General features: G+C 37.7%; 1 protein-coding gene across 3 annotated transcripts in view; it reads right to left on the bottom strand.

The window, feature by feature from the left end:
- Nucleotides 1–19655, bottom strand: part of LOC111609483 (cingulin-like protein 1) — a 32764-nt gene extending 13109 nt beyond the window's left edge. Inside the window, exons 1-6 of one of the 3 annotated variants that reach the window (XM_023338186.1) lie at nt 19578–19655; nt 16639–16752; nt 14095–14222; nt 7591–7711; nt 7040–7209; nt 6403–6481 (exon numbers count right to left, since the gene is read on the bottom strand). In XM_023338186.1, coding sequence (XP_023193954.1) covers nt 6403–6481; nt 7040–7209; nt 7591–7711; nt 14095–14222; nt 16639–16752; nt 19578–19601 — 636 coding nt within the window. In that variant the 5' untranslated portion in view covers nt 19602–19655. The remainder of the gene's footprint in view (nt 1–6402; nt 6482–7039; nt 7210–7590; nt 7712–14094; nt 14223–16638; nt 16753–19577) is intronic. The other 2 variants (XM_023338187.1, XM_023338188.1) reach the window with 2 other exon arrangements.
- Nucleotides 19656–20654: the final 999 nt, after the last annotated feature.

The following is a 20654-nucleotide window of genomic DNA, read 5'->3' as shown; positions in this document are numbered from 1 at the left end:
GAAAATAAATGACAAAGAATCATCAATTAAAAATCCTAAATATTTAACATTTTACATTTGAAAACAGCATCGCCTTCGATTTGTTTGCATTTAAAACAAGCTTAAGATTTACCTGTAATCAATTAAAAGTATCGTTAGGTGAGAGACCAGCACAATGTAAAACAGTATCATCAGCATAAAAATGAAATTTTGCATAAGCCACATTTGAATTAAGACTATTTACATATGTAATAAAAAGGCACTGACCCCTGAGGAAACCACTAGGGAAGTTAAAGCCCCTACATGAACTCACTGACATCTTGTTCAGACAAGTCAAAAGTGTGAAAACTCTGTAATAAAGCTTCATTATTAACTGAATCAGATACTTTGGAGAAATTGATAAATTTGGCTGAAAAGTGTTATAGAGTCAAACAGGAGCTGGGAGGAAGGGAAGGATCTGTGATAACGCAGCTTTGTGCACTTTGGATGCATCACTGAAGGAGAGCTGCAGCTGTTTTGGTCAAAATAAAATATTTCACAAAAAATAATTTAATATCAACCTAAGTTTATATGAAAAGCAGTTTCTAATTGTGACCTTTGGTTTGTTGGCAGACATTAATGACTACTTCGTGCTGTCAGACAGGTTCTATCTGAGTGATACGTTGGGTTTAGTAAAACTGCAGAACAATTCACAACAGAATGAGTTGATTCTTTAACTAGGACCGAGTATTAGAAAAAAGAAACCAATTACAAGAATAAAGTCATAATATTAAAATAAAAATGTCGAAATAAATAAGTCATATAGTGCGACTTAATTCTGATAACATGATTATTCTCATATTCAGACTTAATTTGCGAATTACTACTTTATTCTCTTAACATTATAACTTCATTCTCATATTATTACAATAATTTTCATATTATTACAACTTTATTCTCATATTATACCAATTTTCGTCTCGTAATATGAGTTATTCTTGTAATTAAATTATTTTTTCTTAGTTTGTCCATAATACTAATTAATAATTTAAATCTCTCTGTACTCAGGTTAGTTTTTTCTAATAATTTTCTAAAAATCTAAAACTTGTCTCCTGATATCTAAATGTTGGTAAAAACCAGAAATGATAAATAATACAAACATAATGTCCTGATATATCCCTGAAATATGCCTGGATGTTTATTTCGGTGTTAATAAAAGGCTCTTTTCTCTGCATGCCGTGTTCAGACGTGTAGATGTTGACTGATAAATGCATTCATTATGACACACAGCCCAGAGTGTTGTGTGTGTTCCCATCCTGACATAAATCCCTCCTGAGAAACTGCAACATCTGCTCACTCATATGAAAAAATTCCCAGCCCTCCCCCCAAACACACAGCTTCCCACTTTCTCACACAAATAAAAAACAGATAAACAACATGGAAAAAAAAATCCACTCAATTCAACAGAAAGATGAGAAAAAAATAGAAAATGTCAACTATATTTTTTTGCCAGAAAAGTAAAGAAATCCTGTTGAATAAATCCAACTTTAATTAACAGTCATAACGAGGGAACTGATGCCACTTAGAGAAATGAAGTGGCGGACGTCCAGGGGTTTAACTTTCCAGAGTGGCCTTAATCCGGGGACTCGCCTGACCGCCTCCCCCAGGGACGGAGAGCCGAGGCCCGGGCGGGCCGGCCGCCCGGGCCTGACGGCGCTGGCTGGCCGGGCTTTAGGATCACTGCTAATCACTCCGGTATTAAAATGTCCGCAGGCCGCGGTGGGATTAGTTCCAAGCCGATGACTTTTAAAGTTATTATTTTTGCCCTGTGAGTTCAGGCTTCCTGAGCGCTGAGTGTCAGAAACGGGCGGAAGCTGCTTGTTGTCTCTGCTCATGTTCAGAGCGCTGCACTATGAGTGGAAGCCAAGTTCATTTATAAGCAGAATATAGAAGACCACCAGAAATCTGGAACATTTTCATTCAATTTTCACTAGCGGTGTTTACATTCACCATAAAAATAAATTAATTTAATGGAAATGTCCATTTTCAAAAACGTTTTGGCGCAAGGATGAGGGGTGTTTTGTTTTTTGGCCGTATCAAAATTGATTTATCTCACAAAACTAAAATGGAAAATTTTTTTCACATCACACAAATCACATGATTAATAACCGAATGTTACTACTGGCGGAAACCACAAAGAAGAAGCAGGAAGTAGATGATAATGTTTTTTAACGACTTTAAAAAAACTTATTCAGGTGTGATTTTAATTTTTCTTATTTAGTGGAAACGCCGCAATTGCAAAATTTCAAAACATTATTTGGATTTTAAAGCAATGGAATTACAGACACTGTAATCTTGGAGCGTATCTATGTAGCTTAGCTTAGTTGGTGCTGGATGAAAACAGACAATTATTAGATAAAAATAATTTAAATCAACACCTTGGTATATTTCTAAACAAACAAAAACTAGAAACTATTATTTTCCAAAACAACAAAGAACATAATAGTACTCAAAACCTAGTGGAGTTAGCAAGATAGCTAAATGGATTAGCTGTTTCAAGCTAGTTTGATTTAATAATAGTCAAATAATTAATTAAATAAGCTAAATTTAAAGGGTAAAAAATGTTAAAATACTAATAAAATTTTGCTTTATAAATGGAATTAGTAACTTCTTTATAAAGCAATTAAGTGTTTTATAAAATTTAAGGCTAGCTGTGTAGCTAACTAATTAGCGGTTAATATAAAGCACGATAAAGAAAAAGGAAAATGACTAAACACACAGAAATCATGTACTGAAAGCACCAAATAAATAACTAAATATGAGTAAAGTGTTAAGATCTCTAATAAAAAAATAAAAATAATAACCTGAGTTATACTGGCAGAACATAAAATGAGCTAAAATTGATAATTAGAACTTGTCTGTGTGAGAGATGAACTGCATCTTTCAATAAAAACACAAACATCCTCCTGGCGCTCTTATTTCAGACCTCTATTCCCTGCAGCCTCACTACAGTAACAAACATATGGCAATAAACAGAGTACCATCTGACCCACATACACAGCAGAGGTGCATTCTGGGAAACGCTATGAAAGTCTGGCATGCTGGATATCTCTTCAGAATAAAAGTGTAGTGGATGAGGCTCTCACTCGTCATGTCATTCAGCATCATAAAGGAGAATTTATGTGGTAATAAAAGATCTGATTGATCAAATATTAAATTTATTGACTTTATGAAAACAAAATATAAATGTCATGTCTTTTTTTACATTCTTTTATTAATTAGTTTGTTTAAAAGCTCCCAATGTTTTTCTGAGCTTCTGTGATTTTTTTCCACTCAGATTATTCACGTTTAAGCTCACAATTATTCATACCTCTGGAAGATTTAACATGAAAAAGGGGAAACATGCAAACAGCTGTTCAGTCATTAAAGAATGGAGGATCATTAATCATTCAGAAGGCTATAAATAGTTTAAATTTGTTCAAATGTTTATTCTCTTTGTCTCATTTTTCAACAGATCAGAAAAAACATCTGTTTTTAATTTTAAGCTGTAGTTTGATCAGATCCATCAACTTAAACTCACTCAAGATTTATTACAGTGACTGAAATATGTTTTTCTTTATTTTATTGTAATTTCTATTTATTTTGTTTATCTTTTTTACAAATAAAACTGAAACTGGAGAAAAAGTGAAGCCTACTGAGCAATATTTCCTTTCTAAGACTTAAAATTTACACATTTTAGGTGTAAAATCAAAGTTTTAGACTAAAAACTGACTGAACCAGAAACAGCGGCCCAGTGATCGCCAACATGTTTCTATTTCCTGGATGGATCATCGTTTCCACCAAGCCGTTTTTAATTCAATCCAGCCTAAACCCATTAGATTAACACGTAATCAAAATGATGTGATTATCCAGAGTAACTGAATTATCTGATAAAGAGGGTCAGAGGTCACAGAGGGGGGGCGGAGGGCTGCCCAGTAAACTCTTTGGTTTGTGAATAAATAATTTCAGGGGTAAAATCTGACATCTGTCAGCGTGTGAACCCAGTTTTTAACAGGATGTGACCCAATTCCCTCTGAATCCACACAGCAACTGACTTCACAGGATTTCATGACGGCAGTCGCTGAATTTTGATGAACATTTGATATAAATAAGTTTATTTGTTTTTTAATTTTCCACCATATTTTAATGTTTCAAGTCTTTCATCCACTTTTTAAAGTGTTTCCAAGGGACAATCAGGTAGTTATGTTACCTTTAGTTGTTATAAAAATTATATATATCAAATGTGACTTAAAATAAATGTTGACTTAAGTAAATAATTTAACGCCTTAAAATTGGGCCTCTGTCTCTTTAAGAAGCTCCTGCTATTTCTGAAACAGGAAGTCATCACAACATGGCCTCTCTATTAACTGCCCTTCGTTGATCGATTGTCCACCACTGTTTTCTTAAAAATCTGTTCTTAAATGTATGGAAGCACATTTCTGCCAAGAAAGAAAAAAAATGAAGGCTCTTTATAGTAACTACAGTCATAGTTACAACCTTATAACTTGTAATCATGACATTTATTCTCACAATAATGACTTGTAATTATGATTTCAAAACTCAGATATGACATTTATGACTTCAAAATTCACAATTATGACTATAAACCAGGGTGGGCACCTCCAGGCCTGGAGGGCCTAAAAGTCTCCTGCAACTTTTAGATGTGTCTCTACTTCAACACACCTGAGTCAAATAATGAGGCCATCAGCAGGACTCTGGAGAACTTGACGGCACTAGGAGGAGATTCAGCTGTTGGATTCAAGTGTGTTGGACCAGAGAAATGTCTAGGAGTTGCAGGACACCGGCCCTCCAGGACCAGGACTGGTCCTGCTATAAACTCATAAATATGACTTTAAAACATCAATTTCTCATTTTAAATTTGTAATTTTGACTTTAAAATTTGTAATCATGACTTTCAAACTGAAACTCCCAGTTTTGACTTTCAACCAATATATTATGAATTCCTGTTGGGCTTGTATTTTTTTACTTTCATGGCAGAAGTGAGTTTCCATACATTTCTCATAAAGGTTTTGGGACAGAGTGATTTCAACATTTCCAAAGCTTTATTTTTTTGCCACTTGTTGATGATTTCACTGAAGTTGCACAACTTGAGTTTTGCATCTTTAAGGTATTTTTTCTGAAGGGAAATATTAGAAAACTTTGCTTTTTTTGACCAAACTTTTGCTCCGTAGAGTTTGGTGTTGTTCACATTGTGCAGATGTTTCCAACACATCAGGATTTGACTTTTGGGAGCGTGATATGAAACATTGAGCAGGAATCCCAGCCCTGGTTGTTGCTGCGCTGGCAGCCGGCCTGTCGGCTGTTTGTGTTTAAGCTCTCAGAGTTAAACTGTGGTGACACTTTGACAGCTTTCCTGTTATAATAAGACTCCAAACCAGGTTTCTTCCCTCATCATTTCCCGTCACAACTCTGTCAGGTTATTATGGGATGTTTTTTGTTGATTTTTAGGTGTGTGTTTGAGCGTGTGTGTGTGACAGACAGAGCCAGATGAGCGGGCAGATGTTTCCTCCGTCTCTCCTCCGACTGTCTGAGGAAGACTGACAACAGCTGGACGGACGCCAGGCCCACCAGAAACACAAAGAGGCGGCCATGTTTTATCCCGCGCGGCTTCGTTCATCAGCAGCTATTAGTTATTTCTGTTCGCTTGTCAAACGGTTAAACACGTTTAAATAAAAACCAGCCCAGAAAAATCGGTTCAGAATTAGCAAAACAGTTTTACATCAAGTCACAGAGCAGCAGATTTATTTTAACAGCAGCTGAATTAACATATAATTTGTTTTTAAATTGAGAAATTTGGAAAAGTTGTTTTAAAAGCTTGATATTAATTAATGTGGTTTGGTTCCTAATTTATAATTATAGTAGCATATTTAATATAAATTTCACAATATTTGAAACTTTACATTCAACATCGATTTAATGAAGTTTCTTATATAAACGTAAATCTGAGGAAAACGTCGACGTGACGTCAAAGTTTTTAGACTTTTTTTTTAAGTTTGTAGTTGGGAAATTTTGCCATTTTGCTAGAAAACTCCAGAATTATTCAACAATAATTGACCTTTTTGAAATCTGCACCTTAAAATCAACCAAAATGTGAAAAACTAAAACTATTAGTACAACTAATAAAAACTGAACAATGTTTAGTTAATAATAACTAATAAAAATGAATAAAACACTAAAAACCAATTAAAATGAACTGAATTAGACAAAAAGTCAGAAAGTCTGTCAGAGGTTAGGATTGTCTGTTAGTGGATGAAGTCAGCAGTAGATTTAGTTTTCTGCATCAGTAATGAAAGAAAATGTTAGTTTTTAGTCTTTAACACTGAAATCCACCCAGAGGATCCAGCTGCTGTTAAACGTTTAAAAGAAGGAAACGTTCATCTGTACCATGTTCTTTTCCGGCGCCGCCTCGTTCTTTCCTTGCATACTTTCTTCTGCACAGATGAAGGTTTTCTCTCCGTTTGACCTGGAAAAGATAAATAATTATTCATCCATCAACAACAGCGCAGCAGACGGATTCCCAGGGCCGGAACAAGCCTTTATGGGGCCCGGAGCTGGTTTTTTGGGGGGCCTCCATACAAACACCACATGCTTTCTCATTGTTTCACATCCTAACATTTCTGTTTATCTGCTAGCATTAGCTTCATTTGTAATTAGCTTACATCACACCAGCGTTGTTACAGCTGTTGATTTTAGCCTTATAGGATTAACAAACTAAAAATAATTATTTGGGTTTTGAAATACAGAGTCGAATTTAAGGTGCCATATTTTTTTATTTTAACTGTTTGAAAATAAAATCAGCTGATAAACACTAAATTTACAGTAAACAAGTTGATATTATTTATGTAACAACAATAAAAACAATATAGATATTGTTTTTATCCATGTTTAATAGCATTTAGTTTGCATTATTTCATGTTATTTTAAATATATATTTTTTTATCATGCTAGCTTGCTGCTCTGTGGGGCCGCTCAACTCACACATGCCTTGGGCCGGCCCTGGTGGTTCCCAGCGCTGGTTTACCTGTGCGATCGGCCGATGATCTTCTCAGTGAAGCAGGTGAGTTTGCGGCTCTCTTCCTGGTACCTGTGCAGGTCGAGGGTCAGCAGGTCACGGAGCGCGCTCAGTGCCTGCTCCTGGAACACCAGCTGTTCACACCGGATCAAACGATCGGCTACGATGGCCTCAAACTTCTGCAGAAACACGAGAAAATGGAAAACATTTTCACTCAGGAAGCTGCAGAGAGGAGCTACGGCAGATTATTAGGGAATAAATTATAAGATGAGAATATGTTCATTATATTACCAGATGAAAAAAAGTTGTTCTAATGACAAAAAAGCTTCAAGTTATGAAGTCGTTTCATTATCCTGCTACTGTATATTCACATCCTAACGTCTTTTATTCTGAAATCAAACGTGTGTTTCCTGTTTCCTGTTTTTCAATCTGTGGACTCAGAAACGAATCAATGAACAAACAGATTTTGCTCTTTGTAAGGAAAAACTTTTCCATGAGTCTCAATCGATGCTGAACGTTTCCTCAAAGTGAAGTCTGGATGTTTCTGTGCGGTAACTTACGGCGGTCGTCTGAGGGCGGGAAGCGGTCGTCGCTTCTTCTTCTTCTGTCCGTTTCTTCTTCTGCTGAAGGTCGGGCGGCTCGGCGGTCAGCTGCTGCAGGCGGCCTTCGATCTCACACAGTCTGGAGACAAAAACACATTCAGAGTCCCTCCCTGTTGATTTATAACTATCACAGGTCCTACAACATCACAACAGCAGCACAGGTACGGACCACCAACACGGCCAAAACTAATAACAGCTGCAAAGATTTATAAACAGGAAAATAAGCTAAATACTACACTATGGAGGGCTAATGCGTCCATACTACGAATAAAAGCTACAGAGATATGTAAATAATAAAATTAATCAAGTACAAAATGTATGGAGAACCAATACAGTCAAAATTAACAACTTCAGAGACATACTGACAGTAAATTCATGGAGGACTAGTACTGCCATAACTAAATGCTACAGATGTAGCAAACGAGTGAAGTACTAAATGTATGGGGCACCGATACAGCCAAAGTTAAAGGCTTCAGAGAGACATAAATAGTAAAGTAAAACTATATGTATGGAGGACTAATACATACAAATTTATTAAAAGTTACAAGGTTACAAATTGCAAAATAAATTAAATACAAAAGTATGGAGGACTAATACTGACAAAAAACATTTATATGAATTATTTCACTTACAGTTTTAGAATTGTATAAATTAACTTGGTTCTCAAATTTGTACCGTTTTATGTTTGTATTGTACTGATTTATTGTCGCAATTTATTTCCCTGTTTAACTTTTTTTTTCATTTACAAAAATATTTTATACATCTGGAAATATTCAGCCTGTGTTTATTTTAATAGCTGTACCTTTTTTATTTCTTCTTCTGCTTATTTCTCATATTTATTCCTAGATTTCCTGCCAGGTCTGTTTTTTATTGTTACATCTGCTTTGCTGTCAAATTTAACTGGCTTTCATTTATTTCTGTATTTATTTTCATTTTGGCTGCTTTAGTTCTCCACACAAACTGGATTGTTCTTCTGGAAATCATTCAATACATCAAGATAAAACAGAACAGCAAATATTTAGGCAGTGAAAAATGACAAGGCTTTGCAGAAATGTAATTATTGAGCAACTTATGCAACAAATCTTTCAGTTTTTTTGCTGTTTGAGTCAAAACAAATCTGATGGAATATGTTTGTTCTGTTTCACCCCAGAAAACCCAAACCCAGATCATCACCGAGTCCAGAAAGAAGTGAATAAAAGCTGCAGCTTGGGATCCTAAATCCTGACAGGCTGCAGGTTTTTAACCGTCTGACGGCGAAAACAGACAAAAGTCCAGACAGACACAAGTTTTAATACAAAGCTGCAGGTTTGAGTAAAAACTTGATTTATAATGAAAAATTTCTCATTATTCGCATTTTTCTGCTTTAAATTGATGATGGAAGCAGCGAGTGATTCCCCATCTGTCCACTGGGAGGCACTAGACCTCTGTTAGAAAGCATCAGAGGATCTGAAGTCAAAGATTTGTTAAGTTTTGTTTGTGGCGAGGAAGAGGAGGGTTTGATGAAGCAGGTAAATCATTTCACAGAATAAAAACACAAAAAGAAATAACTTCATATTCTGTTAACGAGTTTCTGAAGGAGGAGCTTCACCTGGAGGAACAACAGACACATTTTATTTATGATGTAGAGCAGAAAAACACAGAGAGATAAACAACTTTAGTTCATAAATTATCATGGAAATTAGATTTTAGTTACATGTTTTGGAAACATCTATTTTCAGGATGTTTAAAAATAACATTTTAAAATAATTCAGATTAAAACTAATCTGTGATCCTCCAGAGAAAAACCAGAGACTGATGAAGTTTTATTTCCATCTGTTTTCGCTGCTGATTTAACATGAAACCGATGGAAGCCCACAGCATGCTGCTGCCACCGTTACTGTTCAGTGAACAAGGTTAGTTTTGATAGAATTTTAAAATTTCATTTTGCTTTTACTTCATATTTGTTTGATCAGAATCATTTTAGTGTGATAAATAAGCAAAAGTAGAAGAAATATTAAGGGGGATAAACACATTTTTACCTCCAATTGATCTCCATAATTCACCAAAATGCTCAATAATACAAATAAAAAAATGTTAAATATTACAGTAAAATCTGCCGTTTTGTGTGAATCTCCTTTCAGCTTGTTATTCAAACTGTAGAAAATGTATTTATTGGAGGAAAGCAGGACGAATCACCCGGGAAACGTCCCAGTGGACCGGAACCAGAACCGACGCCTGACACACGTGAACACTTCCTCCGCCAGCTGCCGGCGGCTCTGCTGACGTACGGAGAGGCGTGAAGACGACAAAACGCTCCTCGCACCAGAACCTGCCGGGTTTCACAGCCAGAATTCATACGTTCATCTGGATTTCTGTTTGTTTTTCCACCAGAAAATGATTCATTCAGACGAATAAAACCCGGGAGAAAACACGTCAAAACTGAGGCGGAGAATGAAAAGATCAAGATTTAAAATGTTTCCATCGAGGGCAGAAAAAAACCCGAGTCCAGGGCCGGAGCCACAGGGTTGGGGCCCTGGGCTGGAGCCAGTTATGGTGCCCAGAAAAAAGATTCAACTAATGCAAATTATAAATCATTACGATACATCAGAGAATATAAACTGATAAATTATAGATTTAATATCAGAAAAATGCACAAAAAAACGCAAAATAATTTGATAAAATCATAAAATATTTTTACAACTCACTTTCACCCTGCAGGTTTTGTCATTAATTTGGTCGTTCAGAAGATTTTAGATTAATTTTAATAATTTAGAGATCCAGTTTTAAAAATCATTGTTTCCGGATTCATTTAAAAATATTTTGTGTTTTCATCTGAGCCGCTTGTATTTTTAAATTATGACATCATAGCTCCATATTTCTCTATATTTATGTTTTTCTGTCTACTGCGTCATTCTTTGGACGTACTACAGCGCCACCGCCTGGCCTGGCAGACCTAGCGGTGTAGTTCAGTAAAATAATCATTTTTTGGAGAAAGTGGATTTGTATTTCATGTTAGAGCTAAAAAAATAATTTTGCCTCATTAAAAACAAAACTGATCATTTGGTTCAATTGTCACTTTGTACTGTCAGCAAAAACTACATGAAAAATGTCACTTCTTCTTTAAAACCTTTTGCTGAATCTTAATTTTCCGTGAAGGTCGGTGAACCGAGGCTGAAGGTCAAACCCGGTTGGGTTCGGCTGGGTTTACGAGCCGCTGCCAGTGACAGTTATCTCACGTTCCAGCAGGTTCAGCGGCTTTTTCCCGTCACTTTCAAACGGGAGGAGATTTAAAGATGAAGCGCTGATCTGGGACGTTTCCAACCTGCCAGTCGGCCTGTTGCTGCTGGCAGCTCAGAGGCCTGTTGCATAACCGCAGGCTGCCAGCGGGAACCACGGCAACGCACACAGTCAGGGTGGAAACTGCACCGCTCCTCCGTAAACCTCACTTTATTCACAAGCAAACTCAGAATTAAAATAAAATGAAAAATATCACTTTGTAGTCGATCAATGTTTGCAGCTGGACTTTGACTAGACCATTCCAGCAGTTTGGATCAAACAGATGGACTCACATCTGACTCTAGAAGACTTTGAATGGATCGTGAACTCTGATAGAAACCAATAACTTCAAGGTTTCCGATTCTTTGGCTGCTGAGCCCAGAGCATCATTCCTCCTCCTCCGTGCTTCGTACTGTGTTTGTCTCATTTGGCACCGAATCAGCAGAGAGAGGCTGATAACTGGATTTATTAATCAGCAAATGAGAGCAACAAGTTGATTAACTTCAGATGTAAAGGTTCAGTCCCTGATCGGACCTAAAATCCTCCAGCAGCAGATAAATCTGCACGAAGCAGCAGCTGAAGCAGCGATTAGCATCAGGCTGCCTGGACTCTGATCCCAGGAGAAACTGGAGGTTTTCCTGGAATGTGATCAGAGTTTAGAGGAACGGCTGTGAGCCGCCACACCTCGATGTGTTTTAACTCGTCTTTTCTGAAACAATGGAAGGAGAAACGACGACGTCATGAGAGAGCAGAGCTGCAGAGAAACCGAGACAAAAGAAAATCTGGTCCTGATCCGACACGGAAACTGACATTCAGACATATTTCAGCTTTAAAACACGATTTATGTCCTGAGTATGCAACGAAATTTCGTTCTGTATACACCCTGTGCATGCAAAATGACAATAAAGTCAGTCTAAGTCCAAAATATGAAGAAGGAAAAGCAGGAAGGTGATGAACTGCAAAACTAAAGTTCATACATCTTCATCAACACCAGGAAGATTAAAATAATAAATCTTTAGCAGCAGAAACAAATATTCCCAGATAATCAATCACAAAATCCTACAGAACAGCCCAGAAAATCCAAACGATCAAAACTTCACTTCCTGTTTTTCACTCTAAAAAATGAGAATAAAAACTGAATCCCTTCATGCAGCTTTCGGGTCATTTTAAGTCATTTTAATCTGAAACCAGAATTTCTAAAAGTCTAAACCGTAGCACAGCAGTCTCTTGTTTTATTCACATATTTTGACTTTATTTTGAAAGTCCAAGTTAAAGCTTCTTCCTGTTTCTTCTTGAACAATTAAAAAAAACTAGAGACTCAAAATTCACAATATATTTGGCTCCATGTTGGATTTATTTAGATAAGCAAAAAAAGCAAAATCACTGAGTCACTTGTTGCCATGGCGATTCCCACTTGGAAACACAAAGAACTGGACAAAAACTTTTTCCTCAAACAAACAGTCACTGTGTGAAAACTAAAGGTCCTGTTAAAGTAATTCCTCCACTGAAAGGGACAAAACGCTCCTGTGGACGAGAGTGTCCATTTTCATGTCTGTCCAGGGTTTTATATGGGAGTTAGGACATGTCAAGACAGACTTATGGAGCTACATTTAGGCCAAAATGTTTGTGAGGAAAAAAGAAAAAAACTAATTTTCAGATTCAAGCTGTTTTTTCAGTTTCAATTTTACTTTTTTTCCTGTTACGTTTAGTTTTCTCTTGTTCATCAGCTTCAATGAAGGCAGTTAACGTCTGCAGACCACACACATCCTGGACACATACTGTTTGGCTTCAACGTTACATATGTATGAATTTCTTTTCCTTTTTATATATTTACAGTAAATAGAAAGTGAAATCAATATCAAATTCCTTGTTTGTTAACAGCTTGGTGAATAAAGCTGATTTTGATTAAAACACTTTAAAACTTATTTGTTTAAATTTGACGATTCAAGTTTTATGAAGCAGATCAAAGCTTCCATCAACAAAGTCACCAGTCCAGGTTTAAAATGTCCAGACAGGAAGTCAGCGCCTCATTAATGTTTTTTTCCGTTAGCGGCGGTTAGCAGGAATCCCCACAAACCGACGGACGAAGATCCACTTTCGCTTCCCTCCCTCACCTTCTGCTCGACTCAAACTCAGGAAGGCAAGTAGGATCCTGTTGCCTGCTGCAGCGAAGCAGAACCTGCTGCAGCGAAGCAGAACCTGCTGCTGTCAGGAGACACTTTCATGTGACAGGAAAATCCCACAAACCAACAGCGAGCCGCTCCACACCCACTCATGTTCAAACAGCGCCGCGCTCGTCCACAGCAGCTCCAAACACAACAGCACAGAGAGACGAGATAATAAAACAAACACCAGGTTTCATGTTCTGAGAAACTGGAACATCTGTGACTTTTAAAGTTTTATTTTATCCTTTTCTGCTGATAAATGAGCTGATATTTGCATTTTAAGTGTCAATTAATCCAATAAAACAACCAAAGCCAGGCAGTGATGTCACCAGCTGTAAAGTTTAACCGTTAGAAAAAGTCCAGTTTTGATCAGATACACTAAAAAAACATAATCAATATAAACATTAAGTTTTAATTCATTTAAAACTCAGGATGAACCGAAAATCTGAGCCAACATCCAACATCAGCAGATAACCAATATTTACCAACATTGATCCCAACGTTAAACGTCCCACAATCCTCTGCTGCATTAGTCACAAAGCTAAAGTGCTACATAAACACAGTATTTTGTAAGCTAACACTAGAGCGCTAAACCAATACGGCATTTAGCGGAAACTGAAGCTAACCGGCTAAATTTCACCACGTTTATATCCACAGTGTCTCCATGGCAACATGAACGTTAACATAATTCGACTCGATAACTAAAACATCAACACGGGTCAAACTTTATCCAACTGAAAGTTTAGAAAACAGTAAATTAGTGTTTTAAAATTTATCTGCAGAAGCTAAATGTTCTTATAGTTAGTAAAAATGCTAAGCTAAAAATTAGCTCCACTGTTAGCTCATTAGCAGAAATATGCCAATAAGAGTAATTATTCTAATACATAATTAATATTATAATTTAAAGGGGAAACAAATCATCTGTAAATAAATAAACAGATGATTCTAGAAAGTTTTTCTCCTTTCCTCTGACCAGTCAGACCAGTAGAGACCAGTCAGACCAGTAGAGACCAGTAGACAGCTAGCAGTGGTTTCCACTCACTGTGTTTGGATGTTTCTGAGCTCCTGCTCCGTTCGGCTCTGCAGCTCCTGGAGGTGAAAGGTCAAGTCCTGACTCAGAGCAGCAAACCGTGACAGCTCCTGTTCTGGGTTCTCCTCCAACACCGAACCCTGACAGGGGAACATTTCAAACAGAGGTCAAAGTTCATCTTTAACCGGGCGATGGACGACGCATCGGCCAAACACTGAAACCTCCTGACATGTCAGGCGACAAAATGAGAAATCCTGTTTTCCTGTTAACTCTAGAAGTTAGAGACTGAACCAGAAGTTTTTAATTTCACGAGCTAACAGAGCTACTGCTGCTGCTAGCTCTGACAGAAATGACCTCTGACCCAGAGGCTCTAGCGTTAGCAACGACTGTTTGTGGACAGAATCCCTGAGAGACACTGCAGGGAGGGAAAGAGAGAGAGAGGGAAAGATAGAGAGAGGGAGAGAGAGAGAGAGGGAGAGAGAGAGAGAGGGAGAGAGAGAGGGAGAGAGATAAACAGAGGGGAAGACAGATGAACAAAAAGAAAGAGAGAAATAGAGACGTATGGACAAGACAAACAACTAAATCGATACGCCAACTTCATATTTAGCAGAAGCTAATGCTAAAGCGTTATTCCAACATGGTATTTAGTGAAGCTAATGCTACAGCTCTTTACCAAAATGGTATTTAAAAAGGCTAATGCTAAAGCGCTACAACAACCTTTTATTTAGCAGAAGCTAATGCTAAAGCGCCACTCCAATAAGCCATGTTTGTTGCTCTCCACTGTCGCCACGTACTTGCTGAGGAAAAGTGTTTGATCCAATTTTTCACGTCTCATTTTGTGATGAACGGATTTGGACCGATGGTTCAGGTGAACCGGCCCTTTAAGAGCCCAGTTACATCACCGTTTCTGAGCTTTCCAGTTAAAATAAAGATGTAATCTGAACCAGAGCGAAGACTGAACAGAACCCAGCGGTTCTGCTGACCGGACAGGTGAGTCCGGACAGATCCAGAGGAACCGGGTCAGACCGAGGACAGAAACCTCATCAGTAACGGCGGAACGGCTCGGTTCTGGTCCAGTCTGAGCCTGCTGGAGCGGCCAGAGGCCTCGGAGCGCCGTGGGCTGGAAGACAACAGACCGGCTGAGTCATCCTGGCAGAACGTGGAGATCGACCCGATTCACCCCGTCATCTGTCCGTCTGAGTCCGTCTGAGTCAGCCGGCCAGGAGGAGCCAGAACCGACCAGAACCGACCAGAACCAACCAGCAACAACAACTCAGCTCAACAACATTTACCTCCACAGAGAAAACATCCCAGCAAACCTGAATAAAACAACTTTCAGCTAAATATCGATCAATAATCCCCCAATATTGATGAGGATCCATCATTAATCTCCACTGGCAGATTATTAATAATCCAGAGTCTCTTCAATAATCTGCCAGTGGAACCAGTTATTTTAAAATCAGTTTAAAGAAATTATTGACTTGAAAAAGCTGCTATTTTTTACTTGTAAGTTAATTTTGTTTTATTTCCTGTGAACTAAAATATTCAGACCAGAAATTATTTGGAAACATTTTGTTTTTTCAGGAGGAATAAAACGGATTTTTAATATTCTCCGTATGAATCCAGGTTTTTTTAACTGAAGCTGATTTCATGAAGCTTTTGGCCTGAAGAGTCGTGATGAAACAGAGTCCAGACGGTCAGAGGATGAAGCAACCAGAACCAGAACCAGAACCAGAACCTCACAGAAACAAACCTCATGAAATTATTTCCACATTTTAGCTCATTAGTTTATTATTTAGGGATTTTATGTAATAAAACAACAATGGAGGAGGAAGATGATTCATAATTCAAGATTTTTTTATTTTTAATCTGAAAAGTGTGGCGTACATTTGTATTCAGTTCTTTTCTCTGATAGGAAATCTAGTTGAAACAATTAATCAGATTAATCAATTATAGAAATAACGTTCAACTAATGTAGTAATTTATTAGTTATTAACTGGAATATATTGACTCTAAAAAGCAATTTGATGAAACAACAACAAAAAATATACATAAATATTTTAATCAAAATGTAAAAAACCTTTTTTATCTGTAAACAAGTTTTATCCAGAACTCAAAGTGTCAGTTTTAGCTTCACCCAGTTCAACTTTTATTTAAAATATCTCTTATTAAGCATCTTTTGCCACCAATTATTAATCAATAACTGTTAATAAATAAAAAATCACAATAAATTAATTTTTGTCTTTTTAATAAAATGAATTTTGTGGCCCATCTGTAGTTTAAATTAAAAGTTTAGACACTCCTGGTTTAGATCAAAGCAGATTCATGTATCAGAATGGCCTAGTCAAAGCCCAGAGCTAAATTCAAATATAATCTGAGGAAAAACTTGGACATTCACCGACGTTCTACAGAAAAACCTCAGACCTGAAGCTGGATTTGACTAAAAAAAGCACGCCGCACTATTCAGATCACTAATGAATCTGATTCATTTGGTTCAGTTCCTGAACTCCTCTGAGTGGCTCTGAACTCTGGATTTTAACCTTGTGAGGTTTTTACCTGCTGGTTGTCTGCAGTCGCTAACCACAGGACGCTAACTTTGTCCTCTATCAGCTGCCGTAGTTCGTCCACAGAAACGGGCAGCTCCTCTCCGCTCCTCTGGAAACCTGGAGTCTGAGCAGAGAGACGGGAGCGCAGGGATTTATCCACTCAACTTTCAGAACCGCAGGGTTTCACAACATTTGGAAACAGCAGAGTGAAGCGCTGCAGCGTTCAGCTAACGTAGCTTCCAAGCTAGCTGGCGTTTGTTTGCAGGTTTCTTCAGCTTTCAGTTTCCATCCAGGTCAGATGATTCTCACAGGAATGTGTTTTACTTCTTCACCATAAATCAGCAAGAAAATAATTTCCTAAACCGATGAACCGTTGAGACGTTCAACCAGCAGGTCAACAGATTGTTTCGCTTTAATTTAATGTTTTATCTTGTGATTTTTCTAATTAAATGCAACTGAAATCAGACTCTTGTGAGAACGATTTACGACCCCAGAGATGACGATGGTTTTCACCAAGATATTAGCATTTATCCTTATCACAGCTATGAAAACTAGCAAGCAGCAGTTTGTGTTAAAACATAAACTCTGCAGATTATTTTTATTTCACATGAACTAACTTTTAAGTAACTTTACAGCAAGAAGTAAGAGATTGTTTTAAGACAATAATTCCTTAATATGATGAAAACGTGAGAGTTTGACTGGAAGATAAATTTTCCCTGCAGAAGTGAAATAAACTGGCATTTTTTCATCAATATTAAGGAGTTATTGACTTAAAACAATCTCTTCTATCTTGATAAAAAGTTACTCCTTGGTAAGTTTTGCACTAGAAACTAAATAAAAGTACTTGGTAAGACGTTGTGTTTTTGCAGTGCAGGGTTGAAAGTGTCACCGTGTTCGGAGGTCAAACGCTCCGTTTCCCAGCGTTTCCTGCCTCCTCTGCAAGTTTAATTAAACGGTTTTTGATACGCAAGCCGACATTTTAAAGGCTAAACAAATTTTAAGAACACGCAGCAAAAAATGGAAAACGAGAAAAATTCAGGCGAGCGTTGCTGCAAAGGTTCCTGACAGACTTAATGAGCAACTAAATGAGGAAGCAGGAGTGAAATCTGCGGCGCTGCCTGGTTGTTCAGGGCCTCACACACCTACAGCTACACGGAAACACAAGAATATTGTAATTCTGAACCTTCCCGACTCAAAGCCTTCATCTACTTCTCTCTGCAGAAAACACAGACGGACAGCCGGCAATTAATTTGTTTGCATCGCTGTGCGAGGTGAAGAAGTCGTAACATGAGTGGGCCGGATGCTGACGACACACACGCTGTGATGACTGATTAAACTCAATCAGAACCGTCTTTTGTGCTTTAACTCCTCTCAGAAAGCCACACTCGCTCCAGAAATGGGATGAAATGATAAAACTGTACATTATTTAAGTTCAACCATCAGAAGCCCCAACAAACTTGTTTCGCTTCCATAAAAGGTAATTATAAAGCAAAGCGGCGCCTGATGAATGAGAGACGCTGTAATTCTCTCCTCATTACTCCTTGACCTCGTCTCTCAGAATTAGGCTTATATGCTGCTAATGTTCCACTAATTATGTTACACAGCTAAATGTAATTGGAGAAACAAATTAGCTCTATAGAAATGTAATTTCTAGCAGACAGGGCTCCTCTATCAGAGGAGATACTCACATTTTATGGTTTTAAATAAAAATGATATGCTAATACGGATAAAAACCATTAAAGCTGTAAACGACTCTGCTGCTCCGCAGGGATCCGTCAAAACGACCTGAATGTGTCGGTGCTTTGGTTTAAAAAAGGCTAACCGTAGATGTTAGCCATATTCGCTAAACATTTCAGAGCTACTGGGTAAAAACTACAGATTTAAGGCAATTATTTACCGAAAACAACAACAACATTAGGAGGATTTCAAAGTAATAATCATCCTGAAAAATCTACTGTCAGCTAAACTACAACTGGCAAAACTAACAGAGTTTAAACTAACTTGCCAACTTGCTAACTTGCTAACTAAGTGAAGCTTAGGGTTATTTATTTATAATTCTGTTATTGTAACACAAATATTAGTCTGGACTTCAATTTGGTTTTAAAATGACAAATAATGTTTATTTAGGGAAACAAAAAAAGTCCTTTTACTGATAATCACAAAGCTTAAGAAGTTAGCTTCCATGCTAGCAATGGCATTAGCTACTTGATGATGGTTTACACATCTATTCAAACTTTAAATTCTGTTTATAACCTCTAACTGTGAATTATTTCCTTCTGTTTTAAGGTTTATTAATATCAGATAACTAAATATAATGAAAAAAAGTTATATTTTAGAAATAGTCAGCTAAAAATACAGCTAGCCTTTGTTAGCTAGAACAAACACAGTGGTTCTTATTATTTTCTTTAAGAAAAGTAACTTGAGGAGAATGTCAAACATTTCCATTTCATTTAAAAAGGATTTGCTAACTAAAATACTCAGCAACCAGGTGGCTACTGTCAATACAAGCCTTTAAAACAACATTTTTATGTCTAATGAGATAGAAATAAACATTGTTTACAGCATCTGTGATATTGATTTATGAAAGTCGGCCATACTGGATTTTAGAAATCAGGTTGTAACCGTGAATAAAAATCTGTCAGTAGGATGTTGCTTGTAAAAATGTGTTTTTACTGAGATGTTTTATTTATTAATCAAAACAATTAGTCATGTCTACCTTTCTTTTTTCACATTGACTATGCATTTTGACAGCTTTGGGTTTCCGTACAACTGTTTTCTAGGTAGAAAACGAATAATTTTGTTCTAAAAATGCACTTTAGAGTTTAAATGCAAATCAGATCCAACCAGCAAGAACAGAACCAGTGAGACAGAACTCAGTGGTGTTAGTTTAAGTCAGAGTTAAAGCAGAGTCAGAGCTGATTTTTATTTTTATTTTTGTGAAATACTCACAGTGGGATCTGCAGAGACGTTCATGTTGAGCGTTTTCCTGCCTGAGCTCAAACTAACGGAGGTTTGGGCCGTGAGAGAGCGGCTGGGTGGGCCGAGCCGAGCCGAGCCGCTGTGTACATGGAGACGACCTTAACGACAACCTGCAGCTGGCAGAGAGTCAGCCGGGCTGAGGAGCCGACCTGATTGGCTAAAAACTGAGACTCAGGCTGAGGAGCCGACCCGATTGGCTAAAAACTGAAAAAAGTTTTGGCAGGAAAGTGAGAGGCTCAAAGACAGAAAGAAACAAGGAAGGAGGACAAGAAGAGCTGAGGTTAAAGGTCAGGGTTCCTTCACTCAGTGTGATTAAAATAATAAAGATCACTAGGAAGGAAGGAAGGAAGGAAGGAAGGAAGGAAGAAAGGAAGGAAGGAAGGAAGGAATGTAGGAATGAAAGAAGGATGGGAAAAGGAAGGAATGACACAGAAAAGAAGAAAATTACAAAACTGTAAGGAAAAAAGGAAAGAAGAGCAGAAGGAAATGACCAAGGAAAGGAGAGAAGGAGTCATAGAGGGAAGGAACTGAGGAAAGTCAAAACCTTCGGTGGAGGAAGAAAGTCAGGAATTAATTTCAGCACTAATTTTTTTCCGTATCTGGTATTATTCACTTCTCCGGTTCGGATCCGCTGATTATTTTCATGTTTCTCATTTAGATGCATAAATCTGTGATAGAGCGCCCCCTGCAGCAGAACAAAGGCACGACACCCTGAGCTGTTTAAAGCTCCTTTATCAAGTTTTTATGTTTTTACTGCAGATTTTATAAATCTGGTCCATTTTTAATAAATTTGACGTTTGAATCAGAACTGAAAGTGAAGTCAGCGCTTTGCTCCGGGTTGGATTCCCACCTCAGGGAGCGTCCAGGCGGGGCGACGCCCTGGGCTCGACTCCAGGTCCGACACGCCCTGATAAGCAGGCCGCCTCAACGAGGGCCGCACACACACACACACACACACCCGCACTGCACACACACACACACACAAGCTGGCGGATATTACGCAACTCAGATACATAAAAACCTTCATCCTTTAACAAACCTCATTTT

Source organism: Xiphophorus maculatus, chromosome 8, assembly GCF_002775205.1.
Source record: "Xiphophorus maculatus strain JP 163 A chromosome 8, X_maculatus-5.0-male, whole genome shotgun sequence".
In the NCBI taxonomy this organism is placed as follows: domain Eukaryota; kingdom Metazoa; phylum Chordata; class Actinopteri; order Cyprinodontiformes; family Poeciliidae; genus Xiphophorus; species Xiphophorus maculatus.
This window is presented reverse-complemented; position numbering and strand designations above follow the sequence as displayed.